This window comes from Oncorhynchus mykiss, chromosome 7 (assembly GCF_057628025.1).
Source record: "Oncorhynchus mykiss isolate SJ-2025 chromosome 7, ASM5762802v1, whole genome shotgun sequence".
Taxonomy (NCBI): domain Eukaryota; kingdom Metazoa; phylum Chordata; class Actinopteri; order Salmoniformes; family Salmonidae; genus Oncorhynchus; species Oncorhynchus mykiss.
In genome coordinates, this window is record NC_143028.1 from 1,589,121 (window position 1) to 1,612,538 (window position 23,418).

The window sequence follows — 23,418 nt, forward strand, 5'->3', positions numbered from 1 at the left end:
ACTCAGGAGGGTAGGCATTTGGAGTATCTTTGATGATGTCCCACAGTGTAACCCAGCACACACATGCTCATAGACACACACACACACACACACACACACACACACACACGTAAGCCAGATCCTTTGGCTGGCGTGACAGACGTTTCTTTTATCTCTACCCGGCCCTGGACGCCCACATTGTTTATCTGCACACGGAGACATGATGGTACGCCACGGGTCCTGACAGTCAGACACCACAGCATGTGGTACCAAACAACCAGCGCATGCTTGACATCCCCGCCCACATACCCCGATATGTGATCTTACCTCCCATCAAATCCACCACAGTTCATCAACCCTGGAGAAATAACATTCTCCATTGTGTGGGAGATTGTGTGCATTACATGCATGTGTAGGCATGCACATGAGTGTGTGTGTGTTACGGTTGTTTACAGATATTTACACATTTTACTAAGCATCCTGATCACAGGATGTCAGCATTTCACCTTTAGCTAGGTAGCTTCAAACAAAAACCACTAAGCTCCTCTCACTAGAGTACGGTATTGTTATGATATACTTATATACAGTATACTGTATGTGTGTGGACTGACCTGGCTCTTGTTGGTGACCCCTGGTATACTGTATTTGTGTGGACTGACCTGGCTCTTGTTGGTGACCCCTGGTATACTGTATGTGGGTAGACTGACCTGGCTCTTGTTGGTGACCCCTGGTATACTGTATGTGTGTGGACTGACCTGGCTCTTGTTGGTGACCCCTGGTATACTGTATGTGTGTGGACTGACCTGGCTCTTGTTGGTGACCCCTGGTATACTGTATGTGTGTGGACTGACCTGGCTCTTGTTGGTGACCCCTGGTATACTGTATGTGTGTGGACTGACCTGGCTCTTGTTGGTGAACCCTGGTATACTGTATGTGTGTGGACTGACCTGGCTCTTGTTGGTGACCCCTGGTATACTGTATGTGTGTGGACTGACCTGGCTCTTGTTGGTGACCCCTGGTGTACTGTATGTGGGTGGACTGACCTGGCTCTTGTTGGTGACCCCTGGTATACTGTATGTGTGTGGACTGACCTGGCTCTTGTTGGTGACCCCTGGTATACTGTATGTGGGTGGACTGACCTGGCTCTTGTTGGTGACCCCTGGTATACTGTATGTGGGTGGACTGACCTGGCTCTTGTTGGTGACCCCTGGTATACTGTATGTGGGTAGACTGACCTGGCTCTTGTTGGTGACCCCTGGTATACTGTATGTGGGTGGACTGACCTGGCTCTTGTTGGTGACCCCTGGTATACTGTATTTGTGTGGACTGACCTGGCTCTTGTTGGTGACCCCTGGTATACTGTATGTGTGTGGACTGACCTGGCTCTTGTTGGCGACCCCTGGTATACTGTATTTGTGTGGACTGACCTGGCTCTTGTTGGTGACCCCTGGTATACTGTATTTGTGTGGACTGACCTGGCTCTTGTTGGTGACCCCTGGTATACTGTATGTGGGTGGACTGACCTGGCTCTTGTTGGTGACCCCTGGTATACTGTATGTGTGTGGACTGACCTGGCTCTTGTTGGTGACCCCTGGTATACTGTATGTGTGTGGACTGACCTGGCTCTTGTTGGTGACCCCTGGTATACTGTATTTGTGTGGACTGACCTGGCTCTTGTTGGCGGCCACCTTGGCGAACAGGGCCTGGGACACCTTGGCTCTCTTCATCTCCTGCTGGATCTCATCATAGATCCCAGAGGTAATGTTGATGTTGACCAGGGACTCCATCTTCAGGGGCAGCTCAGCACTGACCTGGGTCAGGGGGGGCTTGGGCTGCAGGGAGGAGAAGAGGGCGGGGGGGGGGGGAGAAAGAAAGAGAGAGGTTTTAGTGAGCAAGACTGGCTAATCGTCTAGGTTACTGAGTCCCTAAAGAGATTGCCTGCATTTGTTTACCTGTTAGTGTACTGGCAGGGGTGTTTCTGTGTGTGATGAGACTACAGTGTTTACTTGTTAGTGTACTGGCAGGGGTGTGTCTGTGTGTGATGAGACTACAGTGTTTACCTGTTAGTGTACTGGCAGGGGTGTTTCTGTGTGTGATGAGACTACAGTGTTTACCTGTTAGTGTACTGGCAGGGGTGTGTCTGTGTGTGATGAGACTACAGTGTTTACCTGTTAGTGTACTGGCAGGGGTGTGTCTGTGTGTGATGAGACTACAGTGTTTACTTGTTAGTGTACTGGCAGGGGTGTGTCTGTGTGTGATGAGACTACAGTGTTTACCTGTTAGTGTACTGGCAGTGGTGTGTCTGTGTGTGATGAGACTACAGTGTTTACCTGTTAGTGTACTGGCAGGGGTGTGTCTGTGTGTGATGAGACTACAGTGTTTACCTGTTAGTGTACTGGCAGGGGTGTTTCTGTGTGTGATGTGGGTTGTAGCCAGACCTGGGCTCGAATAGTATTTATTTTCTTTCAAATACTTAAACTTCACTTCCTTGAGATTTCCAGACGCAATGCAACCAATGCAACAATCCCAAAAGTGCAAACCCCACCCACCCTGGCACTTCATGTAGGCTCAATCAAATGCTCAAAGTATTAGAGAGGAAATATGAATACTATTTAAACCCAGGTGTGGTTGTAGATGTGTGTCTGGTGTGGCTACAGTGTGTACCTGTTAGTGTACTGGCAGGGGTGTGGTTGTAGAAGTGTGTCTGATGTGGCTCTTCCCTAGTGTTCCTATTCAACGTACATGAGGACACCTGGGTATGTACGTGTACCTGTGTGAGTCGCTGGCCAGTGGAGCTGGAGTTCTGATTGGTTGGGGTCAGGTTGCCTAGGTTGAGGTTGGGGTTCATGCTGCGTTCACGCTCCTCCTGGTAAATGTGGTCGCGTTCACTCTCGTGGAGGTTCAGGAAGTTCTGCATAGCTTTGAGGTTGACCAGGAGTGACTGGGAGGCCTGGCGAGGGTCCTCCTCTTTACGAAGGATCTCAGACAGCAGGCCCTGAGACACAAACACGCGCGCAAATGTCAGGTCTCTTAGCAAGGACCCTCCAAGTAACCTTTCATACTCTAATTCTCTCATTACATCTCTCTCTCTCTCACACTACTCTACTCTACTCTACTCCGCTCTACTCTACTCTATGTCCCTATATCAGTGTATTGGGCTTTCTCAACAGTCAGTATCAGTGCAGTGGAGTTATATTCAGCTTTCAGAACACTCATATTAAGACAGGTCTCTACCGATGACGAACCAACTCTGAGACCCTTCAAAAGCTACAGTGATCACAGTTCTGGCCGTGGATCCCACTTTTTCTGGATATGTAGTCCGTTGCACTCAAAGATCCATAGCTCCCCGAAGCTTCTGCGCATGTGCAGACCACGTGTGTATCAGCTACTCTGGCGAACGCTGTTGTTTAATAAAGTTAGATCAAAGCTGAATCAATGTCGGCCAGATCCCAGAACGATCACAGTATTCTACATTACAGAACTCAATATAATAGCCTAGTATAACTTCACTGGAAGACAAAAACAACACTGCATTTAAATAGTGCATGAAAATTATTCAAGTTTTACCGGTGAAACATCCATGCAGCATCATTCTACATAGTAACCATTTGATCTCAGTCTCAGTGATGAGTGATGCAGTGTTGTTTAGAAGTAGTCTACTGTGTTGTTTAGAAGTATCCTAAAGTGTTGTTTAGAAGTAGTCTCCTGTGTTGTTTAGAAGTATCCTACAGTGTTGTTTAGACGTAGCCTACAGTGTTGTCAGAGGTAGCCTACAGTGTTGTTTAGAAGTAGCCTACAGTGTTGTTTAGAAGTAGTCTACAGTGTTGTTTAGAAGTAGCCTACAGTGTTGTTTAGAAGTATCCTACAGTGTTGTTTAGAAGTAGCCTACAGTGTTGTTTAGAAGTATCCTACAGTGTTGTTTAGAAGTATCCTACGGTGTTGTTTAGAAGTATCCTACAGTGTTGTTTAGAAGTAGCCTACAGTGTTGTCAGAGGTAGCCTACAGTGTTGTTTAGAAGTAGCCTACAGTGTTGTTTAGAAGTATCCTACAGTGTTGTTTAGAAGTAGCCTACAGTGTTGTTTAGACGTAGCCTACAGTGTTGTTTAGAAGTAGCCTACAGTGTTGTTTAGACGTAGCCTACAGTGTTGTTTAGAAGTAGCCTACAGTGTTGTTTAGAAGTAGCCTACAGTGTTGTTTAGAAGTAGCCTACAGAGTTGTTTAGAAGTATCCTACAGTGTTGTTTAGAAGTATCCTACAGTGTTGTTTAGAAGTATCCTACAGTGTTGTTTAGAAGTAGCCTACAGTGTTGTTTAGAATTAGCCTACAGAGTTGTTTAGAAGTATCCTACAGTGTTGTTTAGAAGTATCCTACAGTGTTGTTTAGAAGTAGCCTACAGTGTTGTTTAGAATTAGCCTACAGTGTTGTTTAGAAGTATCCTACAGTGTGACTGAGTGAACGAATCTTGGAGCAGATGGTGCTAACAAACTGCAGGCATCCCACCTGTGTATTTTGCCCAGTGGCGCGCGTTGTTGAGTTTTGGCCACATGAGAAAACAATTTGCTGTTGTTTTTTGTCTTCCAATAAAGTTATACTAGGCTATTATATTGGTTTATGAAATGTAGAATACTGTGATCATTATGTGATCTGGCAGACATTGATTCTGCTTTGATCTAACTTTATTAAACAACACCAGAACCATTGGCCTGTGTAGCCTGTTCTCGGAGTAGCCTGAACTCGGAGTAGCCTGTTCTCTAAGTAGCCTGTTCAATGAGCAGCCTGTTCTCTGAGTAGCCTGTTCTCGGAGTAGCCTGTTCACTGAGCAGCCTGTTCTCTGAGTAGCCTGTTCTCTGAGTAGCCTGTTCCCTGAGTAGCCTGTTCACTGAGCAGCCTGTTCTCGGAGTAGCCTGTTCACTGAGCAGCCTGTTCTCGGAGTAGCCTGTTCTCTGAGTAGCCTGTTCTCTGAGTAGCCTGTTCCCTGAGTAGCCTGTTCTCTAAGTAGCCTGTTCTCTGAGTAGCCTGTTCTCTGAGTAGCCTGTTCTCTGAGTAGCCTGTTCTCTGAGTAGCCTGTTCACTGAGCCGTCTGTTCTCGGAGTAGCCTGTTCACTGAGCAGCCTGTTCTCGGAGTAGCCTGTTCTCGGAGTAGCCTGTTCTCTGAGTAGCCTGTTCACTGAGCAGCCTGTTCTCGGTGTAGCCTGTTCTCTGAGTAGCCTGTTCACTGAGCAGCCTGTTCTCGGAGTAGCCTGTTCTCGGAGTAGCCTGTTCTCTGAGTAGCCTGTTCTCTGAGTAGCCTGTTCACTGAGAACAGCCTGTTCTCGGAGTAGACTGTTCACTGAGTAGCCTGTTCTCGGAGTAGCCTGTTCACGGAGTAGCCTGTTCTCTGTGTGTAAAGTAGAGACTATAAACATGTGCAGAAGCTTCGGGGGCTCCGGATCTTTTAGTGCTGTGGACCAAAGAACCTGAAAAAATCAGACCCGCATTGATGTATTGATGTCAATGGGAGATTAAGTGAAACTTCAACTTAAGTGGAGGTTAGAAATGCTTAGAAATGGAAGTGGAGGTAGATGTCTCACCTGTGTGCGGTTGAAGGCCACCCTGGCGAACACAGCCTGAGAGACGCTGGCCCTCTTCAGCTCCTCTCTGACCTGATGGTAGATGTCCGGACAGACCTCCACGGCCGACGGATTCATCCCAGGATCGCTGAGGCCTCCTGGGGCTTTGCAGGAGCGCGGGATGGGTGGGTGGTTGAGGAACTGTTGGTGCTGCTGCTGGTGGAGGGCTTGCGGACCGTGCTGGTGGGCTAGCAGGCGGCTAACAGCTAGCTGCTGGTTGATGAGGTGGGCCATGGCCAGTTGTTGCCTGACCATCTGAGGGCTGAGCTGGGGGGAGAGGAGACCGCCCGGGCCCAGTAAGGGTTGGAGGGAGGCCGGAGGACCGGGAGGGGGCGCCTGGCCTCTGGGCGGTGGGCTGTGGTGGTGCTGGGCATGGGGTGAGTGCTGCTGAGACAGGTGGGGGAGGGCCTGTTGCTGGCTGGGGGTTTGGGGGTCCCCTAGTCCAACCTTGAGGGGTAACCCTCCAAGCTGGGTTGGTGGGGTCAGGTGAGAGGGGGGACGCTGTCCCAGGCCACATACGTCTGACATGCTGTCCCTCTCCACTGCAGATACAAACAGACATGGTGGTGAGAGGAGGTCTGAAGAGATCTCAATACCATCTGTTCAGATACTATATATATATATATATATATATATATATTCTGGTAATGGGCGTTCTTTCCAACTCACCTTTAATATCAGGTTTATCCCGTCCTGACCACATATTCTCCAGGTATTCACCTGTAGTGAAGTCACATGCTATATATCAGACTGGTTAACAAAACAATACACTTATACAGTACAGTACAGCACAGTAGGTAGGTTACACAGCATTCAACTAAATTTTATCCATGTATTTATCCATCCATCCAGCCATGCAATTGACATCAACAGAAGGTCCTAAGACTGACAAGTTGATCCTCCAATCAGATTCTGAGGTGACTATGCTAATCCAATGGGAATGTCCCATTCCCCATTTTACAACATCTGGAGGGCTGCAGTGTGTTTGTCTTTTGGGGCCGCAGAGCAGAACAGAACAGAACTAATACTATGGGCTGTAAGGAACCTGATCCCCCTCCTCCCTCCCCCCTCCCGTGTCAGACCACAGGCACCATTTATCTCCTCTCCCACTTCTCCCTGTGTTTGTGGTCTGGTGTCAACTTTGATCTGCCTCCATGTTGGAATGACAGTGTTAAACAGGGAGGAGGGCATAAGGAGAGGGTACATGGTCTGCTATGAGGTCCAAGTGTGTGTAAATCCATGTGTGTGCATGCACTCTGTATGTGTTGCGCGTGTGTTTGCCATGCCCCTTTGTGTGTGTGTGTGTGTGTGTGTGTGTGTGTGCCCGTGCCCCTGCGTGTGTGTGACGTTTCCCTGCATGTGTGTGCGATGTTTCCCTGCGTGTGTGTGTGTGACTTTTCCCTGACTGTGTGTGTGTGTGTGTGTGTGTAACATTTCCCTGAGTGTGTGTGTGTGTGTGTGTGTGTGTGTGTGTGTGTGTGTGTGACGTTTCCCTGTGTGTGTGTGTGTGTGTGTGTGTGTGTGTGTGTGTGTGTGTGTGTGTGTGTGTGTGTGTGTGTGTGTGTGTGTGACGTTTCCCTGAGTGTGTGTGTGTGTGTGTGTGTGTGTGTGTGTGTGTGTGTGTGTGTGTGTGTGTGTGTGTGTGTGTGTGTAAGGGGATCTCCCAGTGTGGAGTGGCAAGCGGCTGCTTCTGATTAGAGGCTGACAGTGTTTGGTTTTCTCTGCTATATTAAGGGCGACATTAAAAGATTATGTAAACCATGTATCATGGTGGGGTCTCTATAGAGCTGTCTCTAATACCATGTATCATGGTGGGGTCTCTATAGAGCTGTCTTTAATACCATGCATCATGGTGGGGTCTCTAGTCTCTATAGAGCTGTCTCTAATACCATGTATCATGGTGGGGTCTCTATAGAGCTGTCTCTAATACCATGCATCATGGTGGGGTCTCTATAGAGCTGTCTCTAATACCATGCATCATGGTGGGGTCTCTATAGAGCTGTCTCTAATACCATGTATCATGGTGGGGTCTCTATAGAGCTGTCTCTAATACCATGTATCATGGTGGGGTCTCTATAGAGCTGTCTCTAATACCATGTATCATGGTGGGGTCTCTATAGAGCTGTCTCTAATACCATGTATCATGGTGGGGTCTCTATAGAGCTGTCTCTAATACCATGTATCATGGTGGGGTCTCTATAGAGCTGTCTCTAATACCATGTATCATGGTAGGGTCTCAAGTCTCTATAGAGCTGTCTCTAATACCATGTATCATGGTGGGGTCTCTATAGAGCTGTCTCTAATACCATGTATCATGGTGGGGTCTCTATAGAGCTGTCTCTAATACCATGTATCATGGTAGGGTCTCGAGTCTCTATAGAGCTGTCTCTAATACCATGTATCATGGTGGGGTCTCTATAGAGCTGTCTCTAATACCATGTATCATGGTGGGGTCTCTATAGAGCTGTCTCTAATACCATGCATCATGCTGGGGTCTCTAGTCTCTATAGATCTGTCTCTAATACCATGTATCATGGTGGGGTCTCTATAGAGCTGTCTCTAATACCATGTATCATGGTGGGGTCTCTATAGATCTGTCTCTAATACCATGTATCATGGTGGGGTCTCTAGTCTCTATAGAGCTGTCTCTAATACCATGTATCATGGTGGGGTCTCTAGTCTCTATAGAGCTGTCTCTAATACCATGTATCATGGTGGGGTCACTAGTCTCTATAGAGCTGTCTCTAATACCATGCATCATGGTGGGGTCTCTATAGAGCTGTCTATAATACCATGTATCATGGTGGGGTCACTAGTCTCTATAGAGCTGTCTCTAATACCATGCATCATGGTGGGGTCTCTATAGAGCTGTCTCTAATACCATGCATCATACTGGGGTCTCTATAGAGCTGTCTCTAATACCATGTATCATGGTGGGGTCTCTAGTCTCTATAGAGCTGTCTCTAATACCATGTATCATGGTGGGGTCTCTATAGAGCTGTCTCTAATACCATGTATCATGGTGGGGTCTCTATAGAGCTGTCTCTAATACCATGCAACATGGTGGGGTCTCTAGTCTCTATAGAGCTGTCTCTAATACCATGTATCATGGTGGGGTCACTAGTCTCTATAGAGCTGTCTCTAATACCATGTATCATGGTGGGGTCTCTATAGATCTGTCTCTAATACCATGTATCATGGTGGGGTCTCTATAGAGCTGTCTCTAATACAATGCATCATGCTGGGGTCTCTATAGAGCTGTCTCTAATACCATGTATCATGGTGGGGTCTCTATAGATCTGTCTCTAATACCATGTATCATGGTGGGGTCTCTATAGAGCTGTCTCTAATACAATGCATCATGCTGGGGTCTCTATAGAGCTGTCTCTAATACCATGTATCATGGTGGGGTCTCTATAGAGCTGTCTCTAATACCATGCATCATGGTGGGGTCTCTATAGAGCTGTCTCTAATACCATGGATCATGGTGGGGTCTCTAGTCTCTATAGAGCTGTCTCTAATACCATGGATCATGGTGGGGTCTCTAGTCTCTATAGAGCTGTCTCTAATACCATGTATCATGGTGGGGTCTCTAGTCTCTATAGAGCTGTCTCTAATACCATGCATCATGGTGGGGTCTCTATAGAGCTGTCTCTAATACCATGGATCATGGTGGGGTCTCTATAGAGCTGTCTCTCTAATGCCCCCTTAATTATCAGTACTATTGCTGCTGTACAGGTTAATCTCATGATTGAAGCTACTGTCTGACTCTAACAAACACAGTGATCCCTGCTGGTCAGCAGAACATAATGTCCATCATGGTGGGGTCTCTATAGAGCTGTCTCTCTAATGCCCCCTTAATTATCAGTACTATTGCTGCTGTACAGGTTAATCTCATGATTGAAGCTACTGTCTGACTCTAACAAACACAGTGATCCCTGCTGGTCAGCAGAACACAATGTCCATCATGGTGGGGTCTCTATAGATCTGTCTCTCTAATGCCCCCTTAATTATCAGTACTATTGCTGCTGTACAGGTTAATCTCAGGATTGAAGCTACTGTCTGACTCTAACAAACACAGTGATCCCTGCTGGTCAGCAGAACATAATGTCCAAAATGACAATCATTTGGGGGGTTTTCTCGGGGGGATTTTGCAGTTTAGTTAACCCACATCTCAGAGGCCTGCTCTATAGTAGTGCTGTATCTCCTATAAGCAGACTGTGTGTATGGACTTAATCATTAGTCCACTTTTAATACAGTCCCAAAATGGTTTGCATGTCAGCAGTCAAGTTTTCAAGATATTGGACTTTTAAGAACCAAACTGTCACTTGCAAAACGCATCATCATCATGATGTGGCAGATGACAGTTTGCTTCTTGAATGTCCAATATCTTGAAAACTTGACAGCTGACCTGCAAAATGTTTTGGGACTGTATCAACAGTGGACTAATCAAAAACAAAATCTAAATATAGTTGTTGAGCAATAAGGCGGGAGGTGGCCCCCCACAATCAAGTCTTGCCTTAGGCCCCCAAAAGCTTGAGCCGACACTACTCAAGAGCCAATGATAACTGTCTGCTGAAAGAAGGGCGCGACACTTGGGTCAGCTCAAGGACTTACAGTTAGGATCCCAGCCAATGACAGGCAATGTTATAGTGGAAGGTGCTACTGACATATTATTGTCCATGTGGGGTGTGTGAGGCTACAGGAGCCAAGAGGGGACACACCTCACCTTGAATCCTTTTGTACTTCTTGTACCAGCGGCCAAACTCCTGGCACTTGGAGGTGGACACGTTGGCATAGTAAGAGCTGTTGACTATGGCAGAGATCATACTCTGATGAGAGAGAGAGAGAGAGAGAGAGAGAAAGATAGATAGAGAGAGAGAGAGAGAGAGAGAATATAGTGTATGTTTTAGTGAATGTGTACTGTGTAATACTAGACCTATAAGGACCTGGAATACCACAACACAGTTACATACTGTATAGACTGGAACACCACAACACAGTTACATACTGTATAGACTGGAACACCACAACACAGTTACATACTGTGGACTGGAACACCACAACACAGTAACATACTGTATAGACTGGAACACCACAACACAGTTACATACTGTATAGACTGGAACACCACAACACAGTTACATACTGTATAGACTGGAACACCTCAACACAGTCACATACTGTATAGACTGGAACACCTCAACACAGTCACATACTGTATAGACTGGAACACCACAACACAGTCACATACTGTATAGACTGGAACACCACAACACAGTCACATACTGTATAGACTGGAACACCTCAACACAGTCACATACTGTATAGACTGGAACACCACAACACAGTCACATACTGTATAGACTGGAACACCACAACACAGTCACATACTGTGGACTGGAACACCACAACACAGTTACATACTGTATAGACTGGAACACCACAACACAGTTACATACTGTATAGACTGGAACACCACAACACAGTCACATACTGTATAGACTGGAACACCACAACACAGTTACATACTGTATAGACTGGAACACCACAACACAGTCACATACTGTGGACTGGAACACCACAACACAGTTACATACTGTATAGACTGGAACACCACAACACAGTTACATACTGTATAGACTGGAACACCACAACACAGTCACATACTGTATAGACTGGAACACCACAACACAGTCACATACTGTATAGACTGGAACACCACAACACAGTTACATACTGTATAGACTGGAACACCACAACACAGTCACATACTGTATAGACTGGAACACCACAACACAGTCACATACTGTATAGACTGGAACACCACAACACAGTTACATACTGTATAGACTGGAACACCACAACACAGTTACATACTGTATAGACTGGAACACCACAACACAGTTACATACTGTGGACTGGAACACCACAACACAGTTACATACTGCGGACTGGAACACCACAACACAGTCACATACTGTATAGACTGGAACACCACAACACAGTTACATACTGTATAGACTGGAACACCACAACACAGTCACATACTGTATAGACTGGAACACCACAACACAGTTACATACTGTATAGACTGCAACACCACAACACAGTCACATACTGTATAGACTGGAACACCACAACACAGTCACATACTGTATAGACTGGAACACCACAACACAGTCACATACTGTATAGACTGGAACACCACAACACAGTTACATACTGTATAGACTGGAACACCACAACACAGTCACATACTGTATAGACTGGAACACCACAACACAGTTACATACTGTATAGACTGGAACACCACAACACAGTCACATACTGTGGACTGGAACACCACAACACAGTCACATACTGTATAGACTGGAACACCACAACACAGTCACATACTGTATAGACTGGAACACCACAACACAGTCACATACTGTATAGACTGGAACACCACAACACAGTCACATACTGTATAGACTGGAACACCACAACACAGTCACATACTGTATAGACTGGAACACCACAACACAGTCACATACTGTATAGACTGGAACACCACAACACAGTCACATACTGTATAGACTGGAACACCACAACACAGTTACATACTGTATGGACTGGAACACCACGACACAGTCACATACGGTAGAAAACAGATATGCGTTGTTGTTTTGGAATCTGTATACAGGAAGTCATGTGTCATTTGAACGCCATGTAAGAAAAGCACACCACCTCCTGCAGCTAATGAAAAACAATCTAAGCCAGAGACTAAGATACATAACATGACATGACATAAGATGACATAAGATGCTACCAGAGAGAGAGAGGGCCCTCCTTGGCACATGATTCTCCACCACTATAAGGCTAATACAATGCAGTACAAACTAAGCCAGAGACTAAGTTGCATGACATGACATAAGCTGCTACCTGAGAGAGAGGGCACTCCTTGGCCAGGGAACTCTGGTTCATCTCCTTCAGTAGCTCTTTGAGGGCGTTCCTCACCGTAGCGTGGTTCCACTGCTCTGACGGCAGATCCTCCAGCCTGGAAAAGCTGGAACCAGGGTTGGATTCATTACCACATGCAAGGGAAAACTATTGAAAACATTATGCAATGAAATAAAATATCATTTATTTCTGGACAACTTCACGTAGTCCCTCCCTCTTTCAGTCAGTTTGATGCCTAATGAACACAACCCTGAGACACTAATACATCACTTCCTGTTTGACATACAACAACATAACAACACAAAACTGACATTTGACCCCAAAATTCTCAAGTGTCATTTTTCACCTCTTGGATCACTGAGATTAGAATCTGTACTATATATTTTGTAATTATTATCATTATGTTTTTGGGCCAAATACTACGCACAGTCCAAAAAAGTAATAAACAAAACATTTTCTAATATTTTTTTACATTGCTATCCTAATGAAAAGGCCTAAGTTAAACATAACACTGAAAATATGTCAAATGAAACTATAAAATAAAATCGGACTTTTTCCCAATTTGAGCTTTTTAGCCATTTTGGTAATGAGAAGGCCAAGTGGGGTAATGAGAATGCCAAGTGAGGTAATGAGAAGGCCAAGTGGGGTAATGAGAAGGCCAAGTGGGGTAATGAGAAGGCCAAGTGGGGTAATGAGAAGGCCAAGTGAGGTAATGAGAAGGCCAAGTGGGGTAATGAGAAGTCCAAGTGGGGTAATGAGAAGGCCAAGTGGGGTAATGAGAAGGCCAAGTGGGGTAATGAGAAAGCCAAGTGGGGTAATGAGAAGGCCAAGTGGGGTAATGAGAAGGCCAAGTGGGGTAATGAGAAGGCCAAGTGGGGTAATGAGAAGGCCAAGTGAGGTAATGAGAAGGCCAAGTGGGGTAATGAGAAGGCCAAGTGGGGTAATGAGAAGGCCAAGTGAGGTAATGAGAAGGCCAAGTGGGGTAATGAGAAGTCCAAGTGGGGTAATGAGAAGGCCAAGTGGGGTAATGAGAAGGCCAAGTGGGGTAATGAGAAGGCCAAGTGGGGTAATGAGAAGGCCAAGTGGGGTAATGAGAAGGCCAAGTGGGGTAATGAGAAGGCCAAGTGAGGTAATGAGAAGGCCAAGTGGGGTAATGAGAAGGCCAAGTGGGGTAATGAGAAGGCCAAGTGGGGTAATGAGAAGGCCAAGTGGGGTAATGAGAAGGCCAAGTGGGGTAATGAGAAGGCCAAGTGGGGTAATGAGAAGGCCAAGTGGGGTAATGAGAAGTCCAAGTGGGGTAATGAGAAGGCAAAAGTGGGGTAATGAGAAGGCCAAGTGAGGTAAAATGGGTGTTTGAGAATAAGAACCTCGTTCTGAAGGCATACAAACAAACATGAATTGAACTTCTACTCTTCCTCTAGATGATGCATCATGAATAAAACGTTATTACAAAACTGATTGGAGTTTTTCCAGGAACTTGAAAAGTGTTACGGTAATGAGACACGTGCTTGAACATAATACATATTATAGTTTAATGTACTTCAACTAGTATACCATTTTTATGACTTATGGACAAACTACAGCAACATCATTTTGTTTTTTATTCCAATAAGTTTGGCTTTTCTGAAGTAAAATTGTATAAAATTACCAGAGAATCTAATTCGGACACATTTCGGTAATGAGAATTCGGGCTGAAAATACATAAAATCCCAGTGAAAATGTAAAATGTATTTAAAAAAAGTCACTGGTCAAAAAGTAGACATCTTAGTCCTCAGAATGATTTATGAGTTTTGCTTGAGACATGTTTAAACTGGTTTCATGAGGATCACCCAATGGGGTGGCAGGTAGCCTCGTGGTCAGAGCGTTGGGCCAGTTACCGAAAGGCCTCTGGTTTGAATACCCGAGCCGACAAGGTGTAAATCTGTCGATATGCCCTTGAGAAACGAACTTAACCCTAATTTGTTCCAGGGGTACTGTACTACTATGGCTGACCCTGTAAAACAACACATTTCACTGCACCTATTTATAGTGCATGTGTTGTCATCCTGGTGCCAGCTAACCTGATATCAAACAGTGGCCATAATGATAGCGAGACTATCCACTCCTATCAACAAAGTCATAACCAGGGTGGATTGTTATAGTGTGCTGTGGTGCTACCATGGTAACACTATTAAACAAAGATTATTGACGGTTACCATTACCCACTGTTGATAAGTGACTCACTGTAAGTGCAGGTTAGCGTTTTTCGTCATGAATGTTGTTCTGGAGGCAGCTCTGCAGAGTGCTCACTAGCTGGCTGTCATAAAGTCATAACATCTGATTTTAAACCTAACCTTATCTCTAACCTTAACCACACTGCTAACCCCAATTCCTGAACCTAATCTTAACCCTAACCTTAACTACATTGCTAACCCTAATGCCTGAACCTAACCTTATCCCTAACCTTCACCACACTGCTAACCCTAATTCCTGAATCTAACCTTAACCCTAACCTTAACCACACTGCTAACCCTAACGCCTGAATTTAATCTTAACCCTAACCATAACCACACTGCTAACCCTAACGCCTGAATCTAACCTTAACCCTAACCTTCACCACACTGCTAACCCTAATTCCTGAATCTAATCTTAACCCTAACCTTAACTACATTGCTAACCCTAATGCCTGAATCTAACCTTAACCCTAACCTTAACCACACTGCTAACCCTAACGCCTGAACCTAACCTTAAATTAAGATCAAAAAGCTGCATTTTGGTTTTATACAGTTTTACAATATTTCCAATTTGACTTTGCAGCTGGCCTATCTAGCGGAAACGGCTCAGTTCTGCCTCCAGGACAAGACTCATCCCAATAAACCTGTTTTTCATATCAATAAACCTGCTCTCTCCCTGCTCCTCGCTCGCTCGCGCTCGCTCGCACTCACTCACTCACTCACTCACTCACTCACTCACTCACTCACTCACTCACTCACTCACTCACTCACTCACACACACACACACACACACACACACACACACACACACACACACACACACACACACACACACACACACACACACACACACTCCCGTCCGTCCGTCCATACCCACTGACCTCTGCAGTAGGATGCGGAGGGTAACCATGTGATAGACGTCCAGCAGCATGTCGGCGACGGTGGCCTCGGGGGCGTCAGTCAGGTAGTGGATGGGCATGGGGTTCCAGCGGCCCACTTTGATGATGCCTGGAGGGGAGACAGAACAATGATGTCATCAACATGCTGCCGTTTTCAGTTTATACACATTCACCTGGGGGTTCATTTCTTAAGGTTGCCGAAGACGACAAAGTCTGTATGTGTGTGTGCCTGTACATGTGAAAACCTAGATATAATGTTTCTATATTTTCATCAGCAGCTGTAAAACTCATGGTTTAACAATGAGAGATAAAGATTGAGATAAAGAGATAAAGAGTGTTATCTATTAATGCATTATCAGCCTGGGGAAGAGGCACCGACCTGATTCCCCACATCTATCAACCCCAACCCTTATCAGCCTGGGGAAGAAACACAGAGACCCAGCAAAGCCTTTTATAGCAGGGATATACGTGCAAGAGACAACATCACTGATGGACAGGACAGGTCAAGGCTGGAGATTGTGTCACACGCCAATTAATACCGCCCCATTAAAATGAATGATTGTTTAATTAACCCAAATAGGTATCTCTGGATCTAAAGACAGGTGAGTTCATAGATATACATCATATAGAGAGCTCTGAGAGATATCTCTGGATCTAAAGACAGGTGAGTATTAGGAAATAAGGGATGACTAGAAATGGGCATCAGGACATAGACTTTCATTTTAAATTGGTCGCTTATCGCTCCTGATCTAGAGTGTTTCCATTATTCATTGAACGTTCTTGTGGCTGAGCATAGAACTATAGAAATTGAACCACATTCAAACAGAGATGGAATAATGGCATTACAAAGTATGAAATGACGTTGATTTAAGTAAGATCCATGGCCTGCTTGCCTACACAGTGCTGGTTCTACAGAAAAGGAAATAAGAAAAGTCTTCCCCTACATAGACACTGCATCTGACAATGAGACCCCCCCCCCACCCCCCACCCTCTCTCTCCCTCTGCATCTGAAATGCATCCTAGGATGTGTACACAGACACATTCCCCTGTCCTTCCTCAAGACCAGGGCTGGAACAGCTAACCTAAACAAGGATAATCACATTAGGATCAGGGGAATCAAACACAGATAGCCCCGGCCTTCCATCCTCCATCTGCAATAGTGTGTGTGTGTGTTTGTGTGTGTGTGTGTGTGTGTGTGTGTGTGTGTGCGTGACCAGCTCAATGTCACAAATTGTGATGACCTGCTGTCCAGCTCAATGTCACATGTTGAAATGACCTGCCGACCAGCTCAATGCCCCATGTTGAAATGACCTGCCGACTAGCTCAATGCCCCATGTTGAAATGACCTGCCGACTAGCTCAATGCCCCATGTTGAAATGACCTGCCGACCAGCTCAATGCCCCATGTTGAAACGACCTGCCGACCAGCTCAATGCCCCATGTTGAAACGACCTGCCGACCAGCTCAATGCCCCATGTTGAAACGACCTGCCGACCAGCTCAATGCCCCATGTTGAAACGACCTGCCGACTAGCTCAATGCCCCATGTTGAAACGACCTGCCGACCAGCTCAATGCCCCATGATGAAATGACCTGCCGACCAGCTCAATGCCCCATGTTGAAATGATCTGCCGACCAGCTCAATGCCCCATGTTGAAATGATTTGCCGACCAGCTCAATGCCCCATGATGAAATGACCTGCCGACCAGCTCAATGCCCCATGTTGAAATGATCTGCCGACCAGCTCAATGCCCCATGTTAAAACGACCTGCCGACCAGCTCAATGCCCCATGTTGAAAAGATCTTCCGACCAGCTCAATGCCCCATGTTGAAACGACCTGCCGACCAGCTCAATGCCCCATGTTGAAACGACCTGCCGACCAGCTCAATGCCCCATGTTGAAACGACCTGCCGACCAGCTCAATGCCCCATGTTGAAACGACCTGCCGACCAGCTCAATGCCCCATGTTGAAACGACCTGCCGACCAGCTCAATGCCCCATGTTGAAACGACCTGCCGACCAGCTCAATGCCCCATGTTGAAACGACCTGCCGACCAGCTCAATGCCCCATGTTGAAACGACCTGCCGACCAGCTCAATGCCCCATGTTGAAACGACCTGCCGACCAGCTCAATGCCCCATGTTGAAACGACCTGCCGACCAGCTCTGTCACATGTTAAAAAGAGACAACCCAAAATAGATAGCCTGTCCTTTGTCTATATGCCCATTTAAAATGTATCATCTAAATAAACAATATCTCCCTTTTAATTACCACAAAATGCCTAACTAAAGAAAGACAGTGGTGCCCTGTGGAGAGTTTCAAAATACAACTGGATCGATGTTATGAGGTGCACAACTCAGGGAGAGACAATATAACATTCTCTGTGTCCTTTCGTTTACACAGAGGGAAAAAATGAAACATTTCAGCCAGAATTGAATCATTTAACATAAAAGCTTATTTCAAAACGTATCCATTTGGGAGGAGTGGAGTGAGTCGAGGGCGTTGCCAGGTTTAGGGCCTGCGTTTACGGGGTTGGAATGTGGAACGGTTTTGCTGCTTTTCTTTGTGTGTCTCTGTTGTTTGGTCTGTTGTCGTCTTTGGGGTTGACCGGCAAGGTATTTATTTCAGTCATTGGTCTATATTTATTCTGTCCTGCAGCAATGTTTGGCTTCACGTGGTTTGACTGTTTTACTGTTGGAAACAGCCTCGGTGTGACTGTTTTACTGTTGGAAACAGCCTCGGTGTGACTGTTTTACTGTTGGAAGCAGTCTCGGTGTGACTGTTTTACTGTTGGCAGCAGCCTCGGTGTGACTGTTTTACTGTTGGAAGCAGTCTTGGTGTGACTGTTTTACTGTTGGAAACAGCCTCGGTGTGACTGTTTTACTGTTGGAAACAGCCTCGGTGTGACTGTTTTACTGTTGGAAACAGCCTCGGTGTGACTGTTTTACTGTTGGAAGCAGCCTCGGTGTGACTGTTTTACTGTTGGAAACAGCCTCGGTGTGACTGTTTTACTGTTGTGGAGGGTTGGAAGCAGCCTCGGTGTGACTGTTTTACTGTTGGAAGCAGCCTCGGTGTGACTGTTTTACTGTTGGAAACAGCCTCGGTGTGACTGTTTTACTGTTGTGGAGGGTTGGAAGCAGCCTCGGTGTGACTGTTTTACTGTTGGAAACAGCCTCAGTGTGACTGTTTTACTGTTGGAAACAGCCTCGGTGTGACTGTTTTACTGTTGGAAACAGTCTCGGTGTGACTGTTTTACTGTTGGAAACAGTCTCGGTGTGACTGTTTTACTGTTGGAAACAGTCTCGGTGTGACTGTTTTACTGTTGTGGAGGGTTGGAAGCAGCCTCGGTGTGACTGTTTTACTGTTGGAAACAGCCTCGGTGTGACTGTTTTACTGTTGGAAACAGTCTCGGTGTGACTGTTTTACTGTTGGAAACAGCCTCGGTGTGACTGTTTTACTGTTGGAAACAGCCTCGGTGTGACTGTTTTACTGTTGGAAACAGTCTCTGTGTGACTGTTTTACTGTTGGAAACAGTCTCGGTGTGACTGTTTTACTGTTGGAAACAGCCTCGGTGTGACTGTTTTACTGTTGTGGAGGGTTGGAAACAGTCTCGGTGTGACTGTTTTACTGTTGGAAACAGTCTCGGTGTGACTGTTTTACTGTTGGAAACAGTCTCGGTGTGACTGTTTTACTGTTGTGGAGGGTTGGAAACAGCCTCGGTGTGACTGTTTTACTGTTGGAAACAGTCTCGGTGTGACTGTTTTACTGTTGTGGAGGGTTGGAAGCAGCCTCGGTGTGACTGTTTTACTGTTGGAAGCAGCCTCGGTGTGACTGTTTTACTGTTGGAAACAGCCTCGGTGTGACTGTTTTACTGTTGGAAACAGCCTCGGTGTGACTGTTTTACTGTTGGAAACAGCCTCGGTGTGACTGTTTTACTGTTGGAAACAGTCTCTGTGTGACTGTTTTACTGTTGGAAACAGTCTCGGTGTGACTGTTTTACTGTTGGAAACAGCCTCGGTGTGACTGTTTTACTGTTGTGGAGGGTTGGAAACAGTCTCGGTGTGACTGTTTTACTGTTGGAAACAGTCTCGGTGTGACTGTTTTACTGTTGGAAACAGTCTCGGTGTGACTGTTTTACTGTTGTGGAGGGTTGGAAACAGCCTCGGTGTGACTGTTTTACTGTTGGAAACAGTCTCGGTGTGACTGTTTTACTGTTGGAAACAGCCTCGGTGTGACTGTTTTACTGTTGGAAACAGTCTCGGTGTGACTGTTTTACTGTTGGAAACAGCCTCTGTGTGACTGTTTTACTGTTGGAAACAGCCTCGGTGTGACTGTTTTACTGTTGTGGAGGGTTGGAAGCAGCCTCGGTGTGACTGTTTTACTGTTGGAAACAGCCTCAGTGTGACTGTTTTACTGTTGGAAACAGCCTCGGTGTGACTGTTTTACTGTTGGAAACAGTCTCGGTGTGACTGTTTTACTGTTGGAAACAGTCTCGGTGTGACTGTTTTACTGTTGTGGAGGGTTGGAAGCAGCCTCGGTGTGACTGTTTTACTGTTGGAAACAGCCTCGGTGTGACTGTTTTACTGTTGGAAACAGTCTCGGTGTGACTGTTTTACTGTTGGAAACAGCCTCGGTGTGACTGTTTTACTGTTGGAAACAGCCTCGGTGTGACTGTTTTACTGTTGGAAACAGTCTCGGTGTGACTGTTTTACCGTTGGAAACAGTCTCGGTGTGACTGTTTTACTGTTGGAAACAGCCTCGGTGTGACTGTTTTACTGTTGGAAACAGTCTCGGTGTGACTGTTTTACTGTTGGAAACAGTCTCGGTGTGACTGTTTTACTGTTGTGGAGGGTTGGAAGCAGCCTCGGTGTGACTGTTTTACTGTTGGAAACAGCCTCGGTGTGACTGTTTTACTGTTGGAAACAGTCTCGGTGTGACTGTTTTACTGTTGGAAACAGCCTCGGTGTGACTGTTTTACTGTTGGAAACAGCCTCGGTGTGACTGTTTTACTGTTGGAAACAGTCTCGGTGTGACTGTTTTACCGTTGGAAACAGTCTCGGTGTGACTGTTTTACCGTTGGAAGCAGCCTCGGTGTGACTGTTTTACTGTTGGAAACAGCCTCGGTGTGACTGTTTTACTGTTGTGGAGGGTTGGAAACAGCATCGGTGTGACTGTTTTACTGTTGGAAACAGTCTCGGTGTGACTGTTTTACTGTTGGAAACAGTCTCGGTGTGACTGTTTTACTGTTGTGGAGGGTTGGAAACAGCCTCGGTGTGACTGTTTTACTGTTGGAAACAGTCTCGGTGTGACTGTTTTACTGTTGGAAACAGCCTCGGTGTGACTGTTTTACTGTTGGAAACAGTCTCGGTGTGACTGTTTTACTGTTGGAAACAGCCTCGGTGTGACTGTTTTACTGTTGGAAACAGCCTCGGTGTGACTGTTTTACTGTTGTGGAGGGTTGGAAGCAGCCTCGGTGTGACTGTTTTACTGTTGGAAACAGCCTCAGTTTGACTGTTTTACTGTTGGAAACAGCCTCGGTGTGACTGTTTTACTGTTGGAAACAGCCTCGGTGTGACTGTTTTACTGTTGGAAACAGCCTCGGTGTGTCTGTTTTACTGTTGGAAACAGTCTCGGTGTGACTGTTTTACTGTTGGAAACAGTCTCGGTGTGACTGTTTTACTGTTGGAAACAGCCTCGGTGTGACTGTTTTACTGTTGGAAACAGCCTCGGTGTGACTGTTTTACTGTTGGAAACAGCCTCGGTGTGACTGTTTTACTGTTGTGGAGGGTTGGAAGCAGCCTCGGTGTGACTGTTTTACTGTTGTGGAGGGTTGGAAGCAGCCTCGGTGTGACTGTTTTACTGTTGGAAACAGCCTCAGTGTGACTGTTTTACTGTTGTGGAGGGTTGGAAGCAGCCTCGGTGTGACTGTTTTACTGTTGTGGAGGGTTGGAAGCAGCCTCGGTGTGACTGTTTTACTGTTGGAAACAGCCTCGGTGTGACTGTTTTACTGTTGGAAACAGCCTCGGTGTGACTGTTTTACTGTTGTGGAGGGTTGGAAGCAGCCTCGGTGTGACTGTTTTACTGTTGTGGAGGGTTGGAAGCAGCCTCGGTGTGACTGTTTTACTGTTGTGGAGGGTTGGAAGCAGCCTCGGTGTGACTGTTTTACTGTTGGAAACAGCCTCGGTGTGACTGTTTTACTGTTGGAAACAGCCTCGGTGTGACTGTTTTACTGTTGTGGAGGGTTGGAAGCAGCCTCAGTGTGACTGTTTTACTGTTGGAAACAGCCTCGGTGTGACTGTTTTACTGTTGTGGAGGGTTGGAAGCAGCCTCGGTGTGACTGTTTTACTGTTGGAAACAGCCTCGGTGTGACTGTTTTACTGTTGTGGAGGGTTGGAAGCAGCCTCGGTGTGACTGTTTTACTGTTGTGGAGGGTTGGAAGCAGCCTCGGTGTGACTGTTTTACTGTTGGAAACAGCCTCGGTGTGACTGTTTTACTGTTGTGGAGGGTTGGAAGCAGCCTCGGTGTGACTGTTTTACTGTTGTGGAGGGTTGGAAACAGCCTCGGTGTGACTGTTTTACTGTTGTGGAGGGTTGGAAGCAGCCTCGGTGTGACTGTTTTACTGTTGTGGAGGGTTGGAAGCAGCCTCGGTGTGACTGTTTTACTGTTGTGGAGGGTTGGAAGCAGCCTCGGTGTGACTGTTTTACTGTTGTGGAGGGTTGGAAGCAGCCTCGGTGTGACTGTTTTACTGTTGTGGAGGGTTGGGAAGCAGCCTCGGTGTGACTGTTTTACTGTTGTGGAGGGTTGGAAGCAGCCTCGGTGTGACTGTTTTACTGTTGTGGAGGGTTGGAAGCAGCCTCGGTGTGACTGTTTTACTATTGTGGAGGGTTGGAAGCAGCCTCGGTGTGACCTTTCTTGCTTTAGGTCACATGTCAATTGCGTTCCTTTTGTTCCAGATTACACGACCAAGTATCATAGTTTCTCATCACTGAATTACAAAATGAAGTGTGTTTAGTAATATTGCCAGTAGCAGATTGAGTGATAAACACATGACGGCAAACATTTAAAAGATGGTTTGTGATCAGCTCTTTCAGAAAGGATCATTCTCTGACCCTCTGACCCTCTCACAGGCACACACCTACCCAAACACACACATACACCTACCCCCCCACACACACACACACCTACCCCCCCCCCCCCCCACACACACACCCCTACCCACACACACACACACACACACACCTACCCAAACACATACACCTACACACATACACCACATACACACACTCCTGTCCTATCTAACTCACCTCTCGCCTGCACGGCTGAGTTGTGGGAGTAGCCCAGGGCCACGAGGGCTGTCTCCACCAGCTGGGTGAAGAGGATGTCCTTACGAACCAATACAAACTCAGCAAGTCTGTCACCACGCCCATCCCTGTCAGAGACCACACCCCCAGACACGACCCCATTTGCCTGCTCCACTACACAGTACACAGGGATCATCAGACCTGGAGAGAGAGAGAGAGAGAGAGAGAGAGAGAGAGAGAGAGAGAGAGAGAGAGAGAGAGAGAGGAGGAGGGGGGAGAGCGAGAGAGAGCGAGGAGGGGAGAGAAAGAGAGGACTGAGTGACATTAAACAACCTTCTCCATTACAGTAAGACAGAAATGATGAATCCAGTACAACCTGGGCTTGATATGAACACAGAGGGAGGGCTAGAAGATTAGCTCAGTTATTACTCACTAACTTACCATCATTTAGCAGACACTTATCCAGAGCAATT

At 46.3% G+C, this 23,418-nt stretch overlaps 1 protein-coding gene across 1 annotated transcript in view; it reads right to left on the bottom strand.

Annotated features, from left to right (window-relative positions):
• LOC110514354 (DNA-binding protein SATB2) overlaps positions 1-23,418 on the bottom strand; it is a 53,910-nt gene that overhangs the window by 13,127 nt on the left and 17,365 nt on the right. Inside the window, exons 3-10 of the mRNA XM_090242274.1 lie at positions 22,949-23,146; positions 15,628-15,754; positions 12,516-12,639; positions 10,318-10,420; positions 6,258-6,308; positions 5,550-6,130; positions 2,750-2,974; positions 1,647-1,811 (exon numbers count right to left, since the gene is read on the bottom strand). Of these exons, the coding sequence (XP_090098400.1) occupies positions 1,647-1,811; positions 2,750-2,974; positions 5,550-6,130; positions 6,258-6,308; positions 10,318-10,420; positions 12,516-12,639; positions 15,628-15,754; positions 22,949-23,146 (1,574 nt within the window). The remainder of the gene's footprint in view (positions 1-1,646; positions 1,812-2,749; positions 2,975-5,549; positions 6,131-6,257; positions 6,309-10,317; positions 10,421-12,515; positions 12,640-15,627; positions 15,755-22,948; positions 23,147-23,418) is intronic.